This window comes from Phoenix dactylifera, chromosome 5 (genome assembly GCF_009389715.1).
Source record: "Phoenix dactylifera cultivar Barhee BC4 chromosome 5, palm_55x_up_171113_PBpolish2nd_filt_p, whole genome shotgun sequence".
Classification (NCBI taxonomy): domain Eukaryota; kingdom Viridiplantae; phylum Streptophyta; class Magnoliopsida; order Arecales; family Arecaceae; genus Phoenix; species Phoenix dactylifera.
The window spans coordinates 28,002-46,904 of NC_052396.1; the positions used below are offsets into that span (position 1 = coordinate 28,002).

At 38.1% G+C, this 18,903-nt stretch overlaps 1 protein-coding gene and 1 non-coding gene across 7 annotated transcripts; both read left to right on the forward strand.

The window, feature by feature from the left end:
• Window positions 1-462: 462 nt before the first annotated feature.
• Window positions 463-15,476, forward strand: LOC120103870 (cell cycle checkpoint protein RAD17-like). Of its 6 annotated transcripts, none has more exons than XM_039126333.1 (12): window positions 463-881; window positions 3,707-3,770; window positions 4,143-4,228; window positions 6,641-6,688; window positions 7,457-7,513; window positions 8,671-8,773; window positions 9,002-9,312; window positions 9,394-9,775; window positions 12,304-12,423; window positions 13,470-13,549; window positions 13,668-13,728; window positions 14,769-15,008. In XM_039126333.1, the coding sequence occupies exons 1-11, from the start codon at window positions 678-680 to the stop codon at window positions 13,704-13,706; spliced, it is 1,494 nt and encodes a 497-aa protein (XP_038982261.1). In that variant the 5' UTR covers window positions 463-677; the 3' UTR covers window positions 13,707-13,728; window positions 14,769-15,008. The 6 variants fall into 6 exon arrangements, with proteins under 6 accessions (XP_038982261.1, XP_038982259.1, XP_038982258.1 ...); XM_039126331.1 differs by having other exon boundaries at window positions 464-881; window positions 13,371-13,549; XM_039126330.1 differs by having other exon boundaries at window positions 466-881; window positions 13,470-13,584; window positions 14,769-15,476.
• Window positions 6,303-6,427, forward strand: LOC120110959. Its single transcript, XR_005512078.1, has one exon. It is a non-coding gene; the product is annotated as a U6atac minor spliceosomal RNA (small nuclear RNA).
• Window positions 15,477-18,903: the final 3,427 nt, after the last annotated feature.

Below are 18,903 nucleotides of genomic sequence, written 5' to 3' on the forward strand. Positions count from 1 at the left end.
AGGGAGGTGCGAACACCATCCGGCTTTTATTAAAAGACGAGAGAGTTAGAGAAACTAAAATAGAATTACTGTTAGAAAATTTAGTCAGCACCTTGGCAAAAGAACTGATTCACGACACACTAGTAGGAAGACAGAGATTTGGAAATAAGAAAGAGAGCACTGAGAAGAGGGCAGATGAGATCACTTGAAGAGCTGAATAAATTTGTCTATCCTTTTTCGACTTGACAATTAAGCTGACCGCCTATACCCAAACCCGACACAACTCCAAATCTAAATTCGATGGTGTAGCTCGGGTCAGGTTGAGTTGGCTCGCGTGCGGCTAGGTAAACCAACAAGCTGGGACCCATCGTACCTCCCATGTGACGCTGGGCCCCATCAACGGGACGGTTTAAAGCAAACACTAGAATTACTTAAGTACCCTCACCTTCGAGCCGCAAAATGTCTCTTGTTCCGCTTTTTTTTCTTCTCTTGGAAGCCACCCTTCCAAAGCCCGCCAAGCCTGTCTCTGGGGTCTCTGATCTCCCTCACCTCCGAACGACGCCCCCCCCCAGCCTCCGGGGCACAAGGAAGGGATCGATGCCTTCGATTCCATCCACGGAAGGCACAGGGCCATTCTCTGCTCTCTAAGAAGCGGCGGCTCCGATCGATCCGTGAGGAGATAACGGGTTTGATCTTCGATGGGGAAGCGGAGGCCCGTGGTGGTGCTATCCTCCTCGGAGGAGGAGGAGGAGGGAGAGGGCAGAGCCGGCTCGGCGACTGGAGGCCGCCTATCTTCGAGGTCGAGATCAAGAACGGCACCACCGGTCGCGTCGAAGAGGCCTCGAGTTGGGTGCTCGAAGAGTTGTCGCGTCTCGAGTGAAGCATCTCAAGAACTAGAGGTGGTATGCGATTTTTGGCCCTTTAAACCGCTTTTCTTTTTATCTCTTCTTGTTTCTTTAACCAAAATTTTGATTTTGTGAACGTAAAAGAATCTTCTTGGTAGGGTTTAGTGGTTACCTATTTCCATGCCATCGTCTTCCTCTTCTTTCTTTGGGTAACAAAATCTTGATTGCTTATTTTTCATCCTTTTCTCTTTCTTGTGGATTGGTTCAGTTGATTACCTTTTGATATTTAGAGACGAGGACGATAGAAATGAAGCCCCTTAGGGCTTACGACAATGTGTGACATATAATTTGTGAAAAGGATGCCTTTGAGGCTGAATATCTTTTCTCTCACCGATGATGGATGGTATAAAGCATTGGAGAGTCTGAGGTATGAACTTTGCTTGAGACCTTGACAAGTAGTTCACAAACTGGAGTGCATAAAAGGGAGCCAGAAAAATAAGATACTGCTCTACTGAGGATGTCGAATGAAGTGATAATAGATTTATTATGCTTAATGCATTCATGAACTATGGTATTTTATTCCGGTCACTGAGGAATGATCACAAGAGCATAAACTGGTTCGCAAATGTGTTAGAATTGCCCATAGAAATTACTAATAACCTTTGCCAAGGGGTTTGAACTGCAGTCAGTGTAATGTGCCAGTGGAGCTTGAAACCTGCAACTTTTTTCCAAAAGATTTGAGAACCAGGAAAATGATGATCTATGAGATCATATGCTACAACATTTTTAGAGTAAGCCTACTAACATTCCCGATAAATTTCAAGGGTTTGATAATCTTATGTATTGAATCAATCAAAATGAACAGACTGGGAGTGCCTGTACGATCATGTAAAACCTCCTTCTCAAGAGGAAAATTTTTGTAGAAGGCCTGATAATTATGTTTGAATGCATAATCCCGAAGACCTGCATCGAGAAGTTTGAATGTGCACTTCTATTCAAAGAGCAAAGTGGAAAAATAAACTTGGAAAAAGAAAGCTATTTAAATCCCAAAGGATAAGGAATATAGGCAATACTTTTTATCCTAAATTCCAGCAATATATGATTCTGTCCCCTATATATGCTGATGATCATTGTCATCAGTTATGTCATCTAGATCGATTAGGTTAGGACTTTTTTTTGTTTTGTAAGTAACAAAAGGTTACTAGAATGTCAACAGGAATACACACAGAATCACAGTTCTTCTCTAGAACAAGTATGAAGTATAGCAAGATGCCTTGATAGAGCTTTACCTCTTGCACCGATCAGCATAAGGAAGTTCACCACCAAAACAAGGGAAAAATTGAGGAAGAACAACTTAATTTAATAATCAAATTACCTTGACAACACATAGATTGTTTCTGTGGGATTTTATGGAAGACTTAATCTCTAAAGTACTCTGAACTAGGTCTTGGTCAGGATTTTATGGAAGACATTTAAGGCAATCTAAACCATTAACTCAGATAAATAGATTTGTCACGACATATGAACAAATTGACTGATGGACAAAATATTTTTTTTGGTAACTTAGACACTTTTGAGAAATGCTTCTCATTGGACTTTCCTACAGCATGTATTATATAATGGAGTCACATTTTAGATTACAACAACACAAAGTATAGGTTGTAACTTAGTCTTAATCCCAATATAGACTTTGAAAATTGAAGCAAATATGAATCCTACTAATCTTCCAAGTCTTTTTTTGATAAAAGTACTCTAATCATAACCTTAAAACTACACACCTATTTGAGGCAAAAATTATCTAAGGGATCTGAAAAACAAAAAAAAATTGCAACAGCATCAAAATCCTCATTATTTATGGTTGTGTAATCCAATTTTGAGTCCTTGGGAGGAGCTGGGTGATGGATCTTTTAATTGGAAGAGAAGAGAGACAACTAGTGTTCAATTTGAGAAGTCCTATGTCAAGTCCTCAATGATGGAAAAATAATTTTGATATAGTGGTCCATAAGTCTACTTTAATAAATTGTGTCTAATAACCATTTCACCTTAAAATCATACTGTCCCAAATGATGAACCTATCAGCTATTGCTAAACATGGCTAAATTTCCAATCTAAGGTTGTTGTGAGTGTCTCAAGATCCAAAACTCAACTCCCATCCACCTCCAAAAAAAAAGAGTCCCAAAATTAGTTTTCGATCAACATTCACCGGTTTCCCTGACATTAAAAGAAAAAATAAATGAGGAAAATATGGAAACTTCTAAGCAAGAGAAAGAAAATTCTCTAAAACTATAGGAAACTAACTGATCTTTTGCATCACTTTGCATGCTATGAAGGTAAATCACATAAACTGAGACTCAAGGTTTGTGAGGTGTAACTAGATTCCTATATGAAGTGATTTAAGGCAGCCATAGTGGTTTGTTTTATCAGTGGAAGCCATGGTGCGCTTTGCTGGTCCATTCTGGCATATACTGGGCATAGTGTATCATATTGATATAGAATCAGTACATAGTATAGGGAGCATATTGAGTATCACTACATTGAAATGATGCCCTTACTGGGCATACTGATATTGTACCAAGATGGCACTACTACGATTCCAATACTAAGATCACGAACCTTGGTGGTAGCTTAATTACTTGATAAGTACTAAAGTGGTTATAATAAAGTACACATATATTGGCCATCTTACTCAGCAACTAGTTAGGAGAAAGTAATTATATCCTTTGGGAGGTTGATTCTCAACGGGCCAATTTAGTGCATGAGTTATAATTAAATGTTTTATATTTTTTTAAGCCTTGGATTTTAATTTTGTATACATTGGTTTCCTTTTCTACTCTATTTGCTTGCTTTTGTCTGAAATTTTTATATTTATTGCTTTGTTGAAGGTCAAATTTGATTTGCTCTCTGAAGATTTTTGTGAATGTCTTCATGAATTTAGAATAACACCAGGTATGTTTTCGTTTAAACTTTTAAGCTCCTGAATCTGGAACTGAGTGTAATTTTCTCTTTTATGATTGGCACCTAGAGAAATCACTAATGATTGGCAATTCTTTAGGAAGAATTCTACATATCTGCTGCTAGTTAATAGAAAAAATGTTCATTTTACATCTTAAACAAATTAGAATGGATTTGTCATATCAGAAACATAATCAACAAGCCTTGTCCCAAGCATTTAGTGCTGGCTTTATGCATCATTGTTTGCCAATTGTTGATGTTAGAGGAAATCATCTATAGTATAAAATGCTTAGCTATGTTTCTGATTGTATTTACTATACATGCAATTTCAAACTGTTATTTGCTGAGATGGGCAATTTGAATCAGGTTTTACATGCACAGATGGGATAGAGCTTTGGGTTGACAAACATAAACCCCGATCCTTGCCTGAGCTTGCTGTTCACAAAAAGAAGGTTTTTGTTTCTTGCAGTGATGCTGTACATAAAGAGCATGCTGGCTTCTTTTAACTAATTTCTTTGTAGTATGTACATTTGTTTTTCTTTTTTTCACCCTGGGTTTTCGTTTCGTGTAGTTGTATAGGACCATCAATAGAATTTTTCGTCCCTTAATTTATTAAATTTTGCTTAAACTTGTTTTAAAAGGTAAGTGCAATCAGGAGAAACATAAGTACAAGTAAATGACGATGGCCGTCCGTTAGATTTAAAAAGGGTGGGAGGTAGGAAAAAATGAGGACTGAAATCTCACAAAACCACAGTATGGAACCTTGCTTTTGGTTTTAGTGGAGCAAACAAGTTTTGGTTTTGATAGAGTTGGCAGTTTCATGGTCTCTATCTCTATTTGAAAACTTTAAATGTCTCAAATGCTTAATTAAAAGTAGAGAAAAATTTTGGAGATTAAGGATGTAAAATATGCAAGAAACTTATTAGGCATCATTCTAGAGTATACTATTCTGTTTGAAATCTTTGAATATATCCTTTCGGACTTATGTTTGTATTCACTAAGTATTTAGTATATGGAATATGCACCCCTCGCGGGTTTGGGGTTTATCTAGCCAAGCACTCATTTTTGGCTTGTGGAATAGACTTGTCCTCTAACAAGAGATAAACCCCTCGAAATGGTAGTTATTGCTACTGGGGTTTGGAAAATTTATGGTTCTTCTTATGCATGGTTATTGCTCATATTTTGGATTTATGGTCTTATTGCTTATAATTTGGAGTCATGGTTACTATATATGATGTTGTCTTTCTGATGAACATTTTAAATACTGTGGGATGGGCCATCTTAGCTTTTGTGTGGAATGGGACGCCCTGCATACCGACATTTGGGATGGTGGATGTCTTGTCCCATTGCGGTCCATTTCCCAACTCATCCCATTCCAACATTCAAGCTAGTGGAATGCTTTCAATCTCACCAAAATTTAAAGCCTTGCATCTAATTACTTTCTTATGCTTTGCTAATGAACATGTCTCTATGTGCAAAAAATTATATAACATTAATCGAGGCCATGGGTTGTAAGGGGGGTGGGAGCAGGGCACTATTAAAAGTGAAAATCTCTCCATGCCCGGTCATTTTTCTGCAAATAGAAGAAGGGTAATTTTTTCTAAAGAAAAATATACCATTATTTTTGGCCATGGACTGGGTGCTGAGGATTGGGGGGTGCGAGAGTGCGTTGTATTGGGTGATATTTACATTCCAACTGTGGCAGGAGGAAATCCCTCCATACCCAGTTTTCCACAAATGGGAGAAGGGGAATTTAGTCCAAAACGGCAAATTATATGCCATTGTGATAGACTAGTGGGTTGTCTGCAGGGCAATTTTGTCCAAAATATATAAACAAGCACATATCCTATGAACTTATTCCTCCAACCCAACGGCATCAACAAAGGATATGCCATGCAGTTATCCATCAAACTAGAAACACAAAAATCCTATCCGGCCAAAATTATTATCACTTTCAAATTTATTCAGCAACCGAATGCAGCCTAAATGAAACATTTTTTAAGTAAATTATTATAACAGACTGTTTTTTAAGGGTATATCTCATTTTTTATGTTTTGAGGGCAATCCAAGCAAGCAATTGTTGACTCTAGTAATTCCAGCCATGTTCCACGTGCCTAGCAAACAACTAATTTTACTGTTAAGCTAAGGTTGTTTCGCTTTCAACCAAGGTTTGCTGTCTCGGTACCGGACCCCGCACTAGTGCCACACTAGCAGCGTTGGTACAATACGGTATGGTATGGAACTCGGTACGCCATCTGTACCGAATACGGATATTGTACCGGTATGGTACAGTACACTCTGTACTGCTCGGTTCGGGCTAATTTGGCATACCATGCTTTCAACCGAACACTTATCATTTTTTATGTTATGTTCCCATATTATGTGTTGCCAAACCACTGGCTTAGTATGATTTTTCTCTTTTATTATAAACGATACTAACTCACATGTATGTTTTCAAGTTTTATTTTCCCTAAGTTGCTCCCACCTCCCACCTTAGAATAACCACTCCAAAAGGGAACTGCATGAGGGTTTGTTGAAAGGAGAGATTGGCATCTCTCTTGACAAGGATGGCAACGACCTTTGCCCTTTGGGCTTCATGTTACACATATGGTTAAGGCTACCTGCTTCTACAAATCTTACCCACAATTTTCAACTTTTCTTTTTTAACATCGAAAAAAAGAAAGTGACTTGCATCTGCGAGTGAATGAGAACGTGATGGTAATGCTAATGCTGTTTTGGTAAAATGCCTACTGCTTATTTTTTATTAGTATAACATTGCACCATTAACTTTTTTCTTGAGCTTTATATCTGAAAATTATATCTGTAAAAATGTTTTTTTTGTTTTTGAATTTTTTTCATTTCAGGCTGAAGAAGTGAAGAAATGGATGGAAGAAAGGGTAAAGACGCCACAGGTGATTTAATCTTATCATTACCTTTTTTTCTTCGCCAAACCTGATCTTGGAATGGTGTATGCTCAGATATGTAAGTGACCATTCACTCTTTGTTCATTGATTTTGTACCCTTGTCATATCTTTGCAAACTCGTGTTGCACTGTTAAAACTTGATTATGTACACATAGGGTTGACTGCTCTGATAGAATCATTGTGCATAGTTAAAGTTCTGAAGTGAGGAGTGATGCAAGAAAACCAATAGAAATTCTAGGTAGCATAATGAAAAAGAGTTCTTTACTTGAGTGTGGAGAAACAATTTTCGACAGAAAAATATAATGAACAGAAGAATGCTTTCGTAATGTACTTGAATGGGAGCTGATGATCGACTGTTATGGCTTTCCAAACTATTGGCTGCCGTCAAATTGAAAATTTGACTCTTTCATACTGATGTTTAATCATACCAACACTCTTCAAAGAAAATCAAAATCCTAAGCTACATAGACCAAATGGCTCCCTATTAACTAAAAAGCCACAGTAGACCAAAATTATGCTCCTACACTATAGATAGTATGCAGGTCTACCATATTTTTTGACTTGCTAAAGTTTTACTGATTAACATCAATATTTCTTGTACTGATTTGATTTGCAGACCCTTGATATGCTATTTACATGATTTACTTCTTTAATGTTACATGCTCCTAGCTGTTTGTTTAACTATGCATGTTTCTATCAGTTTCTGTGATAGTAACAGATGTACTATAATGAGATTGTTTTCTCCCTGTATAACAGGAAGGCTTCGGCAACTGTGCTCTTGTTATCACTGGACAAGCTGGAGTTGGAAAATCTGTATGTTTTTGTTTTTGTAAGGCATTGATGCTTTTCACCTGTTTGTGATTACTCTGTCAGGCACTGATCCCTCATTGCTTTTAGTACTCAAGTGGTGCATTCGAGGATTATATTAAGTCACTAGTCATTCTGGTTCTCTTGTTCTACCATAACAAATTTGCAATAACATCTTACTAGTGTTGGGCAGGTATAATGCATATGAGAGGAAGCACAGGGGCTGTGTTTCTGTTTTAATGAATGATTTATATTGTTTGTGTATATACTCCCACTTCTGGCTGGTTTATTTTCTTCTGTCTCTTTAGCAAGAAGTGAGCGAGGAGAAATCTGATTATGAGAGCTTGGAGTTTCTGTAGAGATCATGAGAGTGGCAATGTGTGAAGTCCATCATCTGGGCCAAGGAGTTAAGATTTTAATAGTAGAGATTAGCTAACCATTGCAATCTCAATATTGGATCCTATATTGGCACCATGCTGATACAATGTCAGTATGTCTGGTATGAGGGTCGGTTTGCGTACGAATCTCAGTATAAATCTCAATTTAATAATGGTACAGTACAATATGGCCGATAGGGAGCGGTATGCACCAATATAGCAAACCTTGATTCTAACGATTCCATAATGTCATAATTGAAAGGATAGTTTGTTGTAAAAAATAGAACAGAGTGGCTATTACTAATTGGTTCTGTTAAGCACTTTTCCCCTCATTTACAAAATGAACCGATATTTGTAACAGCTGATCCTTTATCAGTCTGAATACCTATTTATTTTTAACTGTTACAATCTTTCGGGCATATTAATCTTGCTTCTATGGCTAGTTTTTTGCTGTTCATTTCTGAATGGAACATTCTATGCATGTAGATATGAACTTTTTCAAGATATCCTGTGCTGTCTAAACTTTGAAGCTCATATGTCAGAAAGCTGATTGAAAGATATTTAGTGTGTTTTTAGTTGCGCAGTTCTTAACTATCACATATATTAAATAATCAGATAAGACACTTGTCCAGGGGAAGAAGCTTTTTTTTGTTGATTGTAATCCACTTTCATCTGAAGCTGTGGTTTGTCTTCTAGTAAATTAGCTAACTATATCATATTATTTTGTAACATTATACTAAAAATATTTCTGGGCTTATATGTATGAGGGCAAAATCTCTCTTACAGGCAGCCGTTCGTGTAATAGCATCACAACTTGGAGCTGAATTGTGTGAATGGATGACTCCCACACCTACACTCTGGCAAGAGTATATACATAATACTAATTCAGGTACTTCACATTGTAGTTGCAATTAAGTTTGCAGGTTAACTTGATATTTTGATTCTCACATATTGGAACTATACACCAAACAAATGTTCTGTAAACAGATAAGTCAAACTTTTGATAGGCCTTTTGTCAGGCCAAGATTTTCTCCTTGTAAAATATTATAATTATTAGACAGTTGGTGTTCTAATTTTTGTTTTATTTTATAACAACTGATACTGATGCGTTTTTTAGAAATACGCTACATGTCAAAGTTGGATGAGTTTGAAAACTTTGTAGAAAAGATCAGAAAGTATTCATTGCTTCATCCAATGAAGATAGGAGGATCGAGAAAACCAGTTATTCTCTTAATCGACGACATTCCTGTGACAACTGGAAGAGTTGCTTTTGCAAGATTAAACAAATGCTTAACAACTCTTACTCAATCAACTCAAGTTCCAACAGTTATTTTGATCACTGAGTATCATAAAACGGAGTCTGGTGACAATGCCACACACTACTGGGAAGAACTTGCGTCATCTCTTGAGAGAGCTGGGGCTTATAAGGTAAGGTTTCCTGCAGACCTTTTGTGCAGTTAGTAAATCATCAAATTATTCAGAGAAGTGTCTCAATTTGCTTGTGTGCAGGTAGCTTTCAATCCTATTACAGTAAATTCTATCAGGAAAACGCTCAGTAAAATATGTCAGGAAGAGAAGTGTCATGTGACTGCAGAGGGGATAGATCAGATAGCAAAATCCAGTGGAGGTGACATCAGACATGCTATAACATCTTTGCAGTATTCTTGTCTCAAACCAGATAGATTTTTTACTTTGCCTGCATCAATAAGTAACTCTTACTGTGAAATGAATTCCGATAAGTCCAAATTATTGTCAATTTCAAGCCATGAAGATGGGAACCCTGATTGCAAGATATCCTTGCCATGTGGAAGAGATGAAACACTTACAATTTTCCATGCCTTGGGGAAGTTTTTGCACAATAAGAGGGTGGCAGTAGATCCATGTGCACTGGGTATGTATAATGATTACACACACACACAATACTTTTAGAGCATTGGATCTAAATTGGTTACTTAAGATCGTATATGTAGCATGATATATAAGTTTGGTATTGATTGGCACCTAGTTTGATAACTTTGTTCTGCAGTTTACCAAGATTGTCTTCAGGAGGTCCAAATAAATGCATGGGGATGCTTCTTTTAAATTTGCTAATCCTTATTTGCTATCCTTGTGTTGCATTGTTAAATTTCGTGATGTTTGTCACTGTATCTTTTTTTCAATAACTACATCATTTTGCCATCCTCAGTGGATTGATGGACCATGAATTTCTCATCACTTTGAAATTGTATATTATTCTTATTGAAGCAAGAGTTCTCAATTTTTTAATGACTACCATCTAAATCTTTTTGGGTTCTAAAAACCTAAAGGTGAGCATTTCTTTTGTTGTGCATGACCAATAAATTTCAATACCACATTATCTTCTTAAAGTGTAACACTTGTGTTCTGATGTATGCCTTGCCTATAAATCAGGCCCTGATCCAACATGTCTTGAAATCAAGCCATTTAAATAGCAGTTTGGTAGGTTTTTGTAAACTGACAACCTGATTGGGAGCTTATGACCTGATTAACCTGATTAAGAATTGGATTGGGCTGGGTTTGGGTCAATCCTACCCAACTACAACCTGACTCAAGTCTATTATGTATTATATGGTGCATAAATATTATACATTGTATTAATATTTTGTTATAGGTCTAATGTTGGATCTTCATCTAATGGTTGGCCTAGTGTGCGTTTCTCTAGAGATTTGGGAACCAGGAGAGGAGACTTCCCAAGACCCAAAATCCCAATCCCCTTGAAAATCCTAATTTCCTTGCTTAGCTGCCATGAGTCTGTCTCTGGTCCTCCTCTGTTCTGTACCTTTGTGAAGTCTCCTCTCAACCACTAGCAATCCATGTGAAACATTTCTCTCCACGCCATCCAGTTCTCTTACTTCCTTGATGTATAACAGAAAAAAAAGACTCATGTGCATCCAAACTCATTTCTACATGCATTCAGTGAAAATTGTCCTTGAGTGCACCCCTTAGTGTAGTTAGTGGATCCGAGATAGTAGATTAAATGTTAGGTGGTTTTCCTTGGCTGATAATTTGATTAGAGCCTAATTATGATTGCAGCATCTTCTATATTCGGATTAGTTGTAATTCTGCATTGGTTGTGCTTTTTGTAATTAAGAGTATCATCTCTAGGATGATGAAACCACCATGATTGGATCTCTTAAAATTTGTAGAATGCTATGTTCCACTAATTCACTGTCAGTCTCCACCATGGTCGGCGGAATCGTCTCAAACCGCCTGGTTCGGGGTGCGTCAAGTCGTACTGGTGGTGGACCAGGACGGTTCCAACAACCAAAATGAGAAACTAGCGATGGAGGGGGAGAAGGAGAAGGAAAGAGAGGAAAAGAGAGAGAGTGTGGAGGGAGGGAGAGGGAGAGGAAGGAAGAGAGAGGGAGGGTGGCAGCCGACTGGTGAAGGGCCAAGGAGCCACACGAAGGGGCGGAGGAGAGGCTCCGCCTCCGGTTTTGCCGACTTCACTGAAAATTTTCGAAAATAAAAAGAGGCCTCCTTTGGAACCCTTGTTTTGTACGAAGCAGACGAACTGGAGGCGGACCCCCTTCTCCGCCCCTCCGTGCGGCTCTCTGGTCCTCTGTCGGCTTCCGCCAAATGTCCACCACCCTCCTCCTCTCTCCCTCCCTCTGTCCCCCTTCTCTCTCCTTCTCTCTCCCATTCTTCCTCTCTCCCACCCCCTCTACTGTCGGTATGGGCCCGGCACAGAACGACATGGGGGCATACTGACCCATGCTGCTAGGCAACCGGTCCGGACCCCGGTTCCGACGCAGCAATCCTTGGTCTCCGCCATTGAAGAGCATAACTAGTAGCTCCCTTCTATGTTACCACCTTTATCTGGTGCGATCAATCTAGCTTTGTTAGCATTCGGTATTTTATTCATGGCCAAACTATCATGAAGTTGTTCAGGTTTCAGATGGATTACAAGATATCTGTTTATCGCAGCAAAGGGTCTCCATCTCCATGAATCCCCATGGTATGATTGTTGGATCAACATCAAAATCTAGTAGCTGATGTTTTCTTTACATCATGGTAGGGTTTTTTTGTTTAGATAGTATCTTTAATCAGGCAATCATTCTTCATCCCCGGCTTTTGAATTTGCAACCCTTTTTCTTTTTCTTCTTCTTCTTTTTTTTGTTTTGAGACTTTTACCCCTTTACTAGCAACGGCTCATTGTAATCCTTAGTAGTTGAACATAATAAATTCTTATCACCTATTTTTTGGTGTAATCATCATATGTTTACTTTGGTATACTACTCTCCCCTACACCATTTACCTTCTCTCTGGCCATGCATGAACAAAGTAAAAGAATCAACTTTTGTTGTTTGCCTTTTATATTGTATTTATTATCTCTTGGAGGATCTTATTCTTTCTTTGCCCTGTGTCTTGATCATTTATCACTTGCTGCTGTGGAACCAGATTCATTTGCTTTGCAGGAGAGATTTGCAAGGAATCCACTGAAAATGGATACTCCAGAGAAAGTTCTTTCTCAGGCACATGGGCAAGTGCGGCCTATTGTTGATTTTCTCCATGAAAATGGTAATACTTCTACCATTATCCTGGTTTTCCACTTCATCGTGTCTAGAAACTTGCTGAGTATTTACAATTCATACTAGAATATGTGTTTGCCCTAGTAAATTATTTGTGACAAAATTTTAATTTTCTTTTTTTGTACATGCTTGTTATATCATGAAGAGAAAGTGTTGATTCTTTTAAATGGCAATTAGCAATAGTTCAGCTTTTGTGGAAGTCATTCTGATGAATGGACTCAAAACCATGTCTTGGATGGATTGCTTAGTTAATTTGATGAGGTCATTCACAATATGGCATTCTGTTATACCAGTGACAAAATTTGGTTCTCCAATGTATGTTGTAGTGATGGTGCTTGACTTGTTCCTTTCCAATTCACTGTGTTGTTGTTCAGGAAATTTCTTTTTGCTAACCTCGATTGAGTTGTGGATAGCTAATTTCTTGGTGTAGGCGATTATCAAACTTACTGCTTTTATTCCATGCATGCAATTAAACATGAAGTTGAGAAACTTGCGGCAAAGACAACATTGTGTGTTTGTGAGAGTCTAGAATATGATTTTTGATCCATCTAACGGCAATTTCAATGTTTCAATATTCTGGTCGAATTTCTAGTATGGACTTTGTTCTTTGTTGCCAAAGTGTGAACCCTTTTTGGGAGAAAGGGAGGGAAACCCACGCCTACCATACTTATCCAGGTCCAGCCTTTTGGAATTGCACCACCCAACAATCAAACCTAGAACCTGTGGTTGCTAATTAGAGGGGTATTACCACTGGGGCAGGCCCATAAATGTAAATTATCCCATAAAATGCTTGTTATCTTAATTTGGACTGCTTAAGGTTGTAAATTGGTATTTAATATGAGAAAGAAATTAACCTTGTTACTTCGGTTGCACTCTGAATGTCATGATATTTAAGTATCCTTGTAAATGTAACTATACCCACGTCTCTTTCTGCAGTTCTCGATTTTATCAGTGATGAGGAAGTTGATAATGTATGGTTGGTCACGTCTTATTTAAGTGATGCTGACTGCCTTCTTGGTGGTGTTCTACGCCCAGCAAGGCGTCAGATGATACCTGAGATATACGACGTGGAAAGTGTAGCACAAGCATTTGCTGCTTCAGTGGCAATACGTGGGGTACTATTTGCAAATTCTAAGCCCTCACCTTCAAGGTCTCTTTGCTCGGTTATTCTATAATAGTAGTATATAATCAGTTCGACATGAAGCTTCTTAACTATGGGTCGTGATATGGCAGGTGGCACACCATCCGCCGCCCAAGGCTTTGGCAAGTTGAGCAATCATCAAGACACAATAAGGTAGATCAGTTATATTATATCAGCTGATATTGATGGCCTTGTTGAAAGATAGCAGACTTATCTAAAACTGATATATCACATGTTAGTGTGTGTGTGCAAAGAGCTAATAGTTATCTGTTCTGTTCTGTCTCTGTAAGGAGGATAAACTTTTGGTTGTCAATCAGTGAGCACCAAGGGTAGAAAAACCTTAAAGGCTATGCCCCAGTGGAGAAAGACCTCCAGATTGTGATTTCCATAAAATTCTGCTTCTGGCTTGGTGTCACAACTGGGAACTTCATGGGGGACACCATCAAAAGTTATTTAGAGAGGGAAAATTTTCTCTTATTGTTAGATACGTGACACCATCAATATTTCTTGTTGATAGGTTGGTGTTAGCATTATTGGAAAGAGAACTGTCTTATCCTTTCATTCATTTCTTCTTTATCCAACCTCTTAAATTCTTGGAAGAAAAAGCACTTAAGAGAGAGCTTCCCCTTTGCTGTGATAGCCTAATAAACGTCCTTTTCAAATGGAACAATCCCCAGATATCAGAGACCTTTTTGTCCAATTTATGCGGGGGTTATAAACTTGTTATGCAGTAGCCAAATTATTCTCTAATAAGTTTTCCTCTTGTAGCTTGCTTCAGGACTACTGCAAGAGGTAAACTGGTTTGAGAAAATAATTTTGTAGAATTAGCTTCAACGTATAACCCCACTTGGGAATCATAAGTTTGGTTGGTGGGCGTGTTAAGCATCTGTAGAATCTCTGCAGCAGGAACCAAACCCTTGATACTGTCACCAAGCACAAATTAGTAGGAAACAAAAACGAAAATACAAGTCCTAGTTCATACATATTATTAGATGCTTAGATGCCCCATAAAGTTTGGATAGGTCAGTGTCTCATGACTTAAAATTACTTGCTTCATTGATCTAAATTTCATGTGAATCGATTACTCTTAAACCACACCTAGGCATGGACATTTTATCCAGCTGTCTTGTTATTACATGTGCACGTCCTACTCCCTCTTTAGCTTCCATTGATTTCTCTGTCCGGAAATACAGACTCAGATGCTGTTGGAGAGAGGTGACACCTACAACAGTTCAAGCTTGTGCGGCATGTCCTACAAAGCTGCTGAATGTAGACCTACAATTAAATGGCTTAGCACGCAGACATTGCTGGATGTTCATAAGCATAAAAATCTTTTACATTATCCAGAAGGTGAGGAGGATAACTCTGATTTGTTGGGCATAGATAAAAAAGGAAGCAACTCCGAGGAAAGTGAAGAAGATGATGATATTGAAGATTGGTAGACCTTTTTTTGCTTGTATTCCTCGTTATTGTGATGGTTGTATATCCAGAGATTATATGGCAATATAAACCGAGAATCACATTTGGACATTTTGGCAAGAGAAACTCTTCATCCCAGAAGCTCTGTGATATGTGGGTGTATATCAGGGCATTCAGGTCTTGTGGAATCACTTAATTATTAAAACTTGCATTTGCCTCACCTCGTTCTGCACATCCAAAACGAGGTTGTAGCATGTTCAGATGGGCCACAGTCTGGATTGGGCAAGCACGAAGAAGCAAACCCTCCAAGTTGTATTCAACATCTGATGTGCTCAATTTTTTTGTAGTGAAAATTTTCATTTTGGTGTCTTCGGAATGAACATAGTGAAAACGGTTAACGTGACTGTTTTGTATATTAGTTGAATGAAACATTGTAAATGTGAATGCCATATTATGCGAAGGACAATTGTTTGCTCACCTCATCTTTGGTTGCGATAGTCAAAGCAACATCTAAATCTTGTATGATGATCCTAACTTGACCATACTCCAAGCCCGTGAAACAGCTGGGGCTGAAGGCCTGACTGTCATATAACCCAACTCTCAGCAAAATGTCCACATATTTCTGAGACTTTACGTTTATGTTGGATTATTGAGTTTCTATTGACTTATTTCAATCTTTTTTTTTTTTCCGAAGCTTGTTTGCAACAAAAATATTATCCGCACCTACGGTGTAAAATTTGCATCTGGAAAAACTTAAGATAATTTTCAACTGATTGCGAGTTTTTTTACGAAAAAAGTCGCTAAAATTTAATTTGCATTCTAATAAAAACTTTTTTGACCAACACCGTTGCATTTAAATTAAGTGGCTGAGGGTAAATAATACGTGGACTCCAACCACTTGGCGTACCAGGATATACTTGAACATCAAGGAACCAACTACTCTACTCGCTCGTTGAAGTGGACGTGATGTGGTTGTGGTGTACTCGTGGTATTAGCGCATTGCCGGAGTACACGGTGGTGCGCTTGATTGCAATTTTGAATTTCGCTTGGTAAAAGTACATTGAACAGAGACCATATTGCGATTAGGGTCACAATCGAGCGCCGGTGAGAAATGTTGCCTTCCCAGCTTAGCAAGTGGATGTACCTCTGCATAAGCTGCTCCACTGGGACCTCATAACCTCTCTCCGTGGGGTGATAGCGATCCCAGAAAAGGACTTGGGCAAACAGTGCTTAAGCTCTTGCACAGCACCGAGACCTCCAAAATTCCTGTACCACAACATCCTTTTGTCGCCTCTTCAAATCCTGCACAAAATTCCAAATTTAAATCCATTAGTTAACCAAGTCGTCGAATAACAACTTCATGCAATTGTTCCACAATATTTACGTCGGGAAGGTGCTATCTATGTCTCAGCCAACACGTAGGTTACAAAAGTGCCTAACAACTTATTTTTCTCCATTACAATTTTTGTGCAACTTATCTTTACCAAAAAATACAAAAGAAAGATTTGTAAAACTTGGCATATTTTTCTGGATAACAAATAAGACAAGCAAGGTAGAGTAGACATCAACGTAGATTAGCTTTGTTCCTCGACTTTTGGTAGTAAGATTTTGCAACTCGCTAATTAGCTTTGAATTATACATTTGCGCGAGTTCATTACGATCAACATCTCCAGCAAGAGTTCTTTAAGATGGTACGCATCCAACTGGTGGAATTCCAAGAACAGCGACCTTTCTTGCTCCAAAATTGACCCATTCCTACATAGCAAAAGAAAGAGAGGGCAAACAAAAATTCCTTAAAGATACCTTTTCTTTCACGCACAGCTCTCTTTCTTTTTTTTATGTTTATTTTAGATTCATTCTCCATCCTCGATAATATTTTTTAAATTATAAATAAATCAAACCAATTAATTTAATAGTCTATTCTGCATTTTGAAGTTTCATGAGGAGCCTTAAAAAATTAAGTTTAGGGTCACACTCAACATCTACATTATCTTTTATGATTTATTGATTTAAATTATATATCACGTGTTTTGGTTCTAGAGCAATACTTGTTTTCATCCATGAACAAAAATGAAAAGGTGACCATGAAATGTGTATAATGGTATGTGACCTTTAGCTATACAAAAATTATATCAGGAAGAAGCTTGAAGCAGTTTGAGACAAAAAAAATCAATATAAGCATTTAGAGTTTTAAATTCTGGGGGATAAAGGTGTTCTGATTTCTCTATGAAATAGATTAATTACCCCACTATCCTATCTGGCTCTACTCATGCTTCCTAATAGATGTCCTTAGTCTTTCTCTCCTTCTTTCCTTTCTTTCTTTTTTTTCTTTCCTTTTTTTTCAACCTTTTTTCCCCCTTCTCCTTTCTTTCTTTCTTTCTTTTTTCTTTTTTCTTTCCTTTTCTTCTCCTTTTTCTTATTTTCTTTCCTTTTTCCTTATTTCCTTTTTCTTCTTCTTTTTATTTTCTTTTTTTCTTCCTTGTGTGTGTGTGTATGTATGTATGTATATGTGTGTGTGTATATATATTTATTTGTGTGTGTGTATTTATGTCTATATGTATGTATGTATATGTATATGTATATATAAAATAATCCTAGTATGTAAATTTAAGAATGTTCTATGAAATCAAGGTCAAGTTTAAGTTGGCTCATTCTAGTTTTATATAAATTTTTAATTTTGATTTTATTTATCAATTATATATTTTTAGTTATAAAAGAATAGCCTAACGCTTGTCTTGAGCTATTGACCAAATCCAATGCTGACTTGAACCTGAATATTTGGATTGGATTGGGGTTAACTTGACTTTGACCCAACTCAATTGATTTGATGGGTCTAAAATCCTTTTCATGAACCTGACTCGGACCAATCAGATAGTGGGTTAGATCTAGGTTAGGCTCAAAGATGCCTTAGTTTGATCCAACCTATTTTTAGCCTACATACTTTGAAAAAAAATATTTCTAAATCCCTGAGTGATCCTTGAATTATATTTAAGTCCTCCAGGCATATATCTCCAAATCTTGGTAAGATTTTCTTTTCATCTAAAAGTAATTGCTGGATAAGGCTTAGAGTTGATATGCAATAAATGTAACCACTAATCCTAATTTTAGCAAATCTTAATTCACCAATTCAGACCTCTTCCAAAAATATAAAGAAGATATGATATTTTAAGATAGGTTAAAAATATAAAGAACAAAACCTCTCGGTTATGCATAAATGTGTTTTGGAACATTTATTTTATAATAGTAGAGGCAGAGATAAGGAGCAAAATATCATCAAGGGGGACAAAAACACTTTAATTTGCTGAGATGGCCTGGGATGGTACTTTATTATTCAATTCAATGCATGCACAGCTTCCATAAACTCCTCCAATCAATTTACGCCACGTGGCATAGTTTGCTTCGTCCATGCAACCGACCGGCGCCCTGCGGCATTCAACTCTCAGCATGCAGACACATTCCCCTGCCACCGCGATTTTCACTGACGGACCGCAAACCGGAGGCCGATACGGGTCGGGGGCGTAAGGATTCACCATCCTTCCCTCGCATCCACCGTTGGATCGCGCAATTGTCGCTTTGAGATCTGTGCAGAGGATGACTGAAGGCGTTCGGAGCGCTTGGCAATATGTGCGGATCACGATCCAACGGTCCACGTCCCGAAAGGAGATCAATCATTCTTTCGCGCAAAAGATACAGCCCGAATCCGGCCGATCCTCGCCAATGTTTTAACAGCCCCAGCGGCCCACGGAATACGCTCCTCTCTCTCTCTCCCCAGAAGCGGCCGGAGTTTAAAAATTTGGGCAATCCCCGAGAGGATTCTCGCCTCCCTGTTTCCATTTCCATCGATCGCCACCCCCAGCGCTCCTCTCTCTCGCGCGCGCATCGACGACGATGTCATCCCGATGGGCCAAC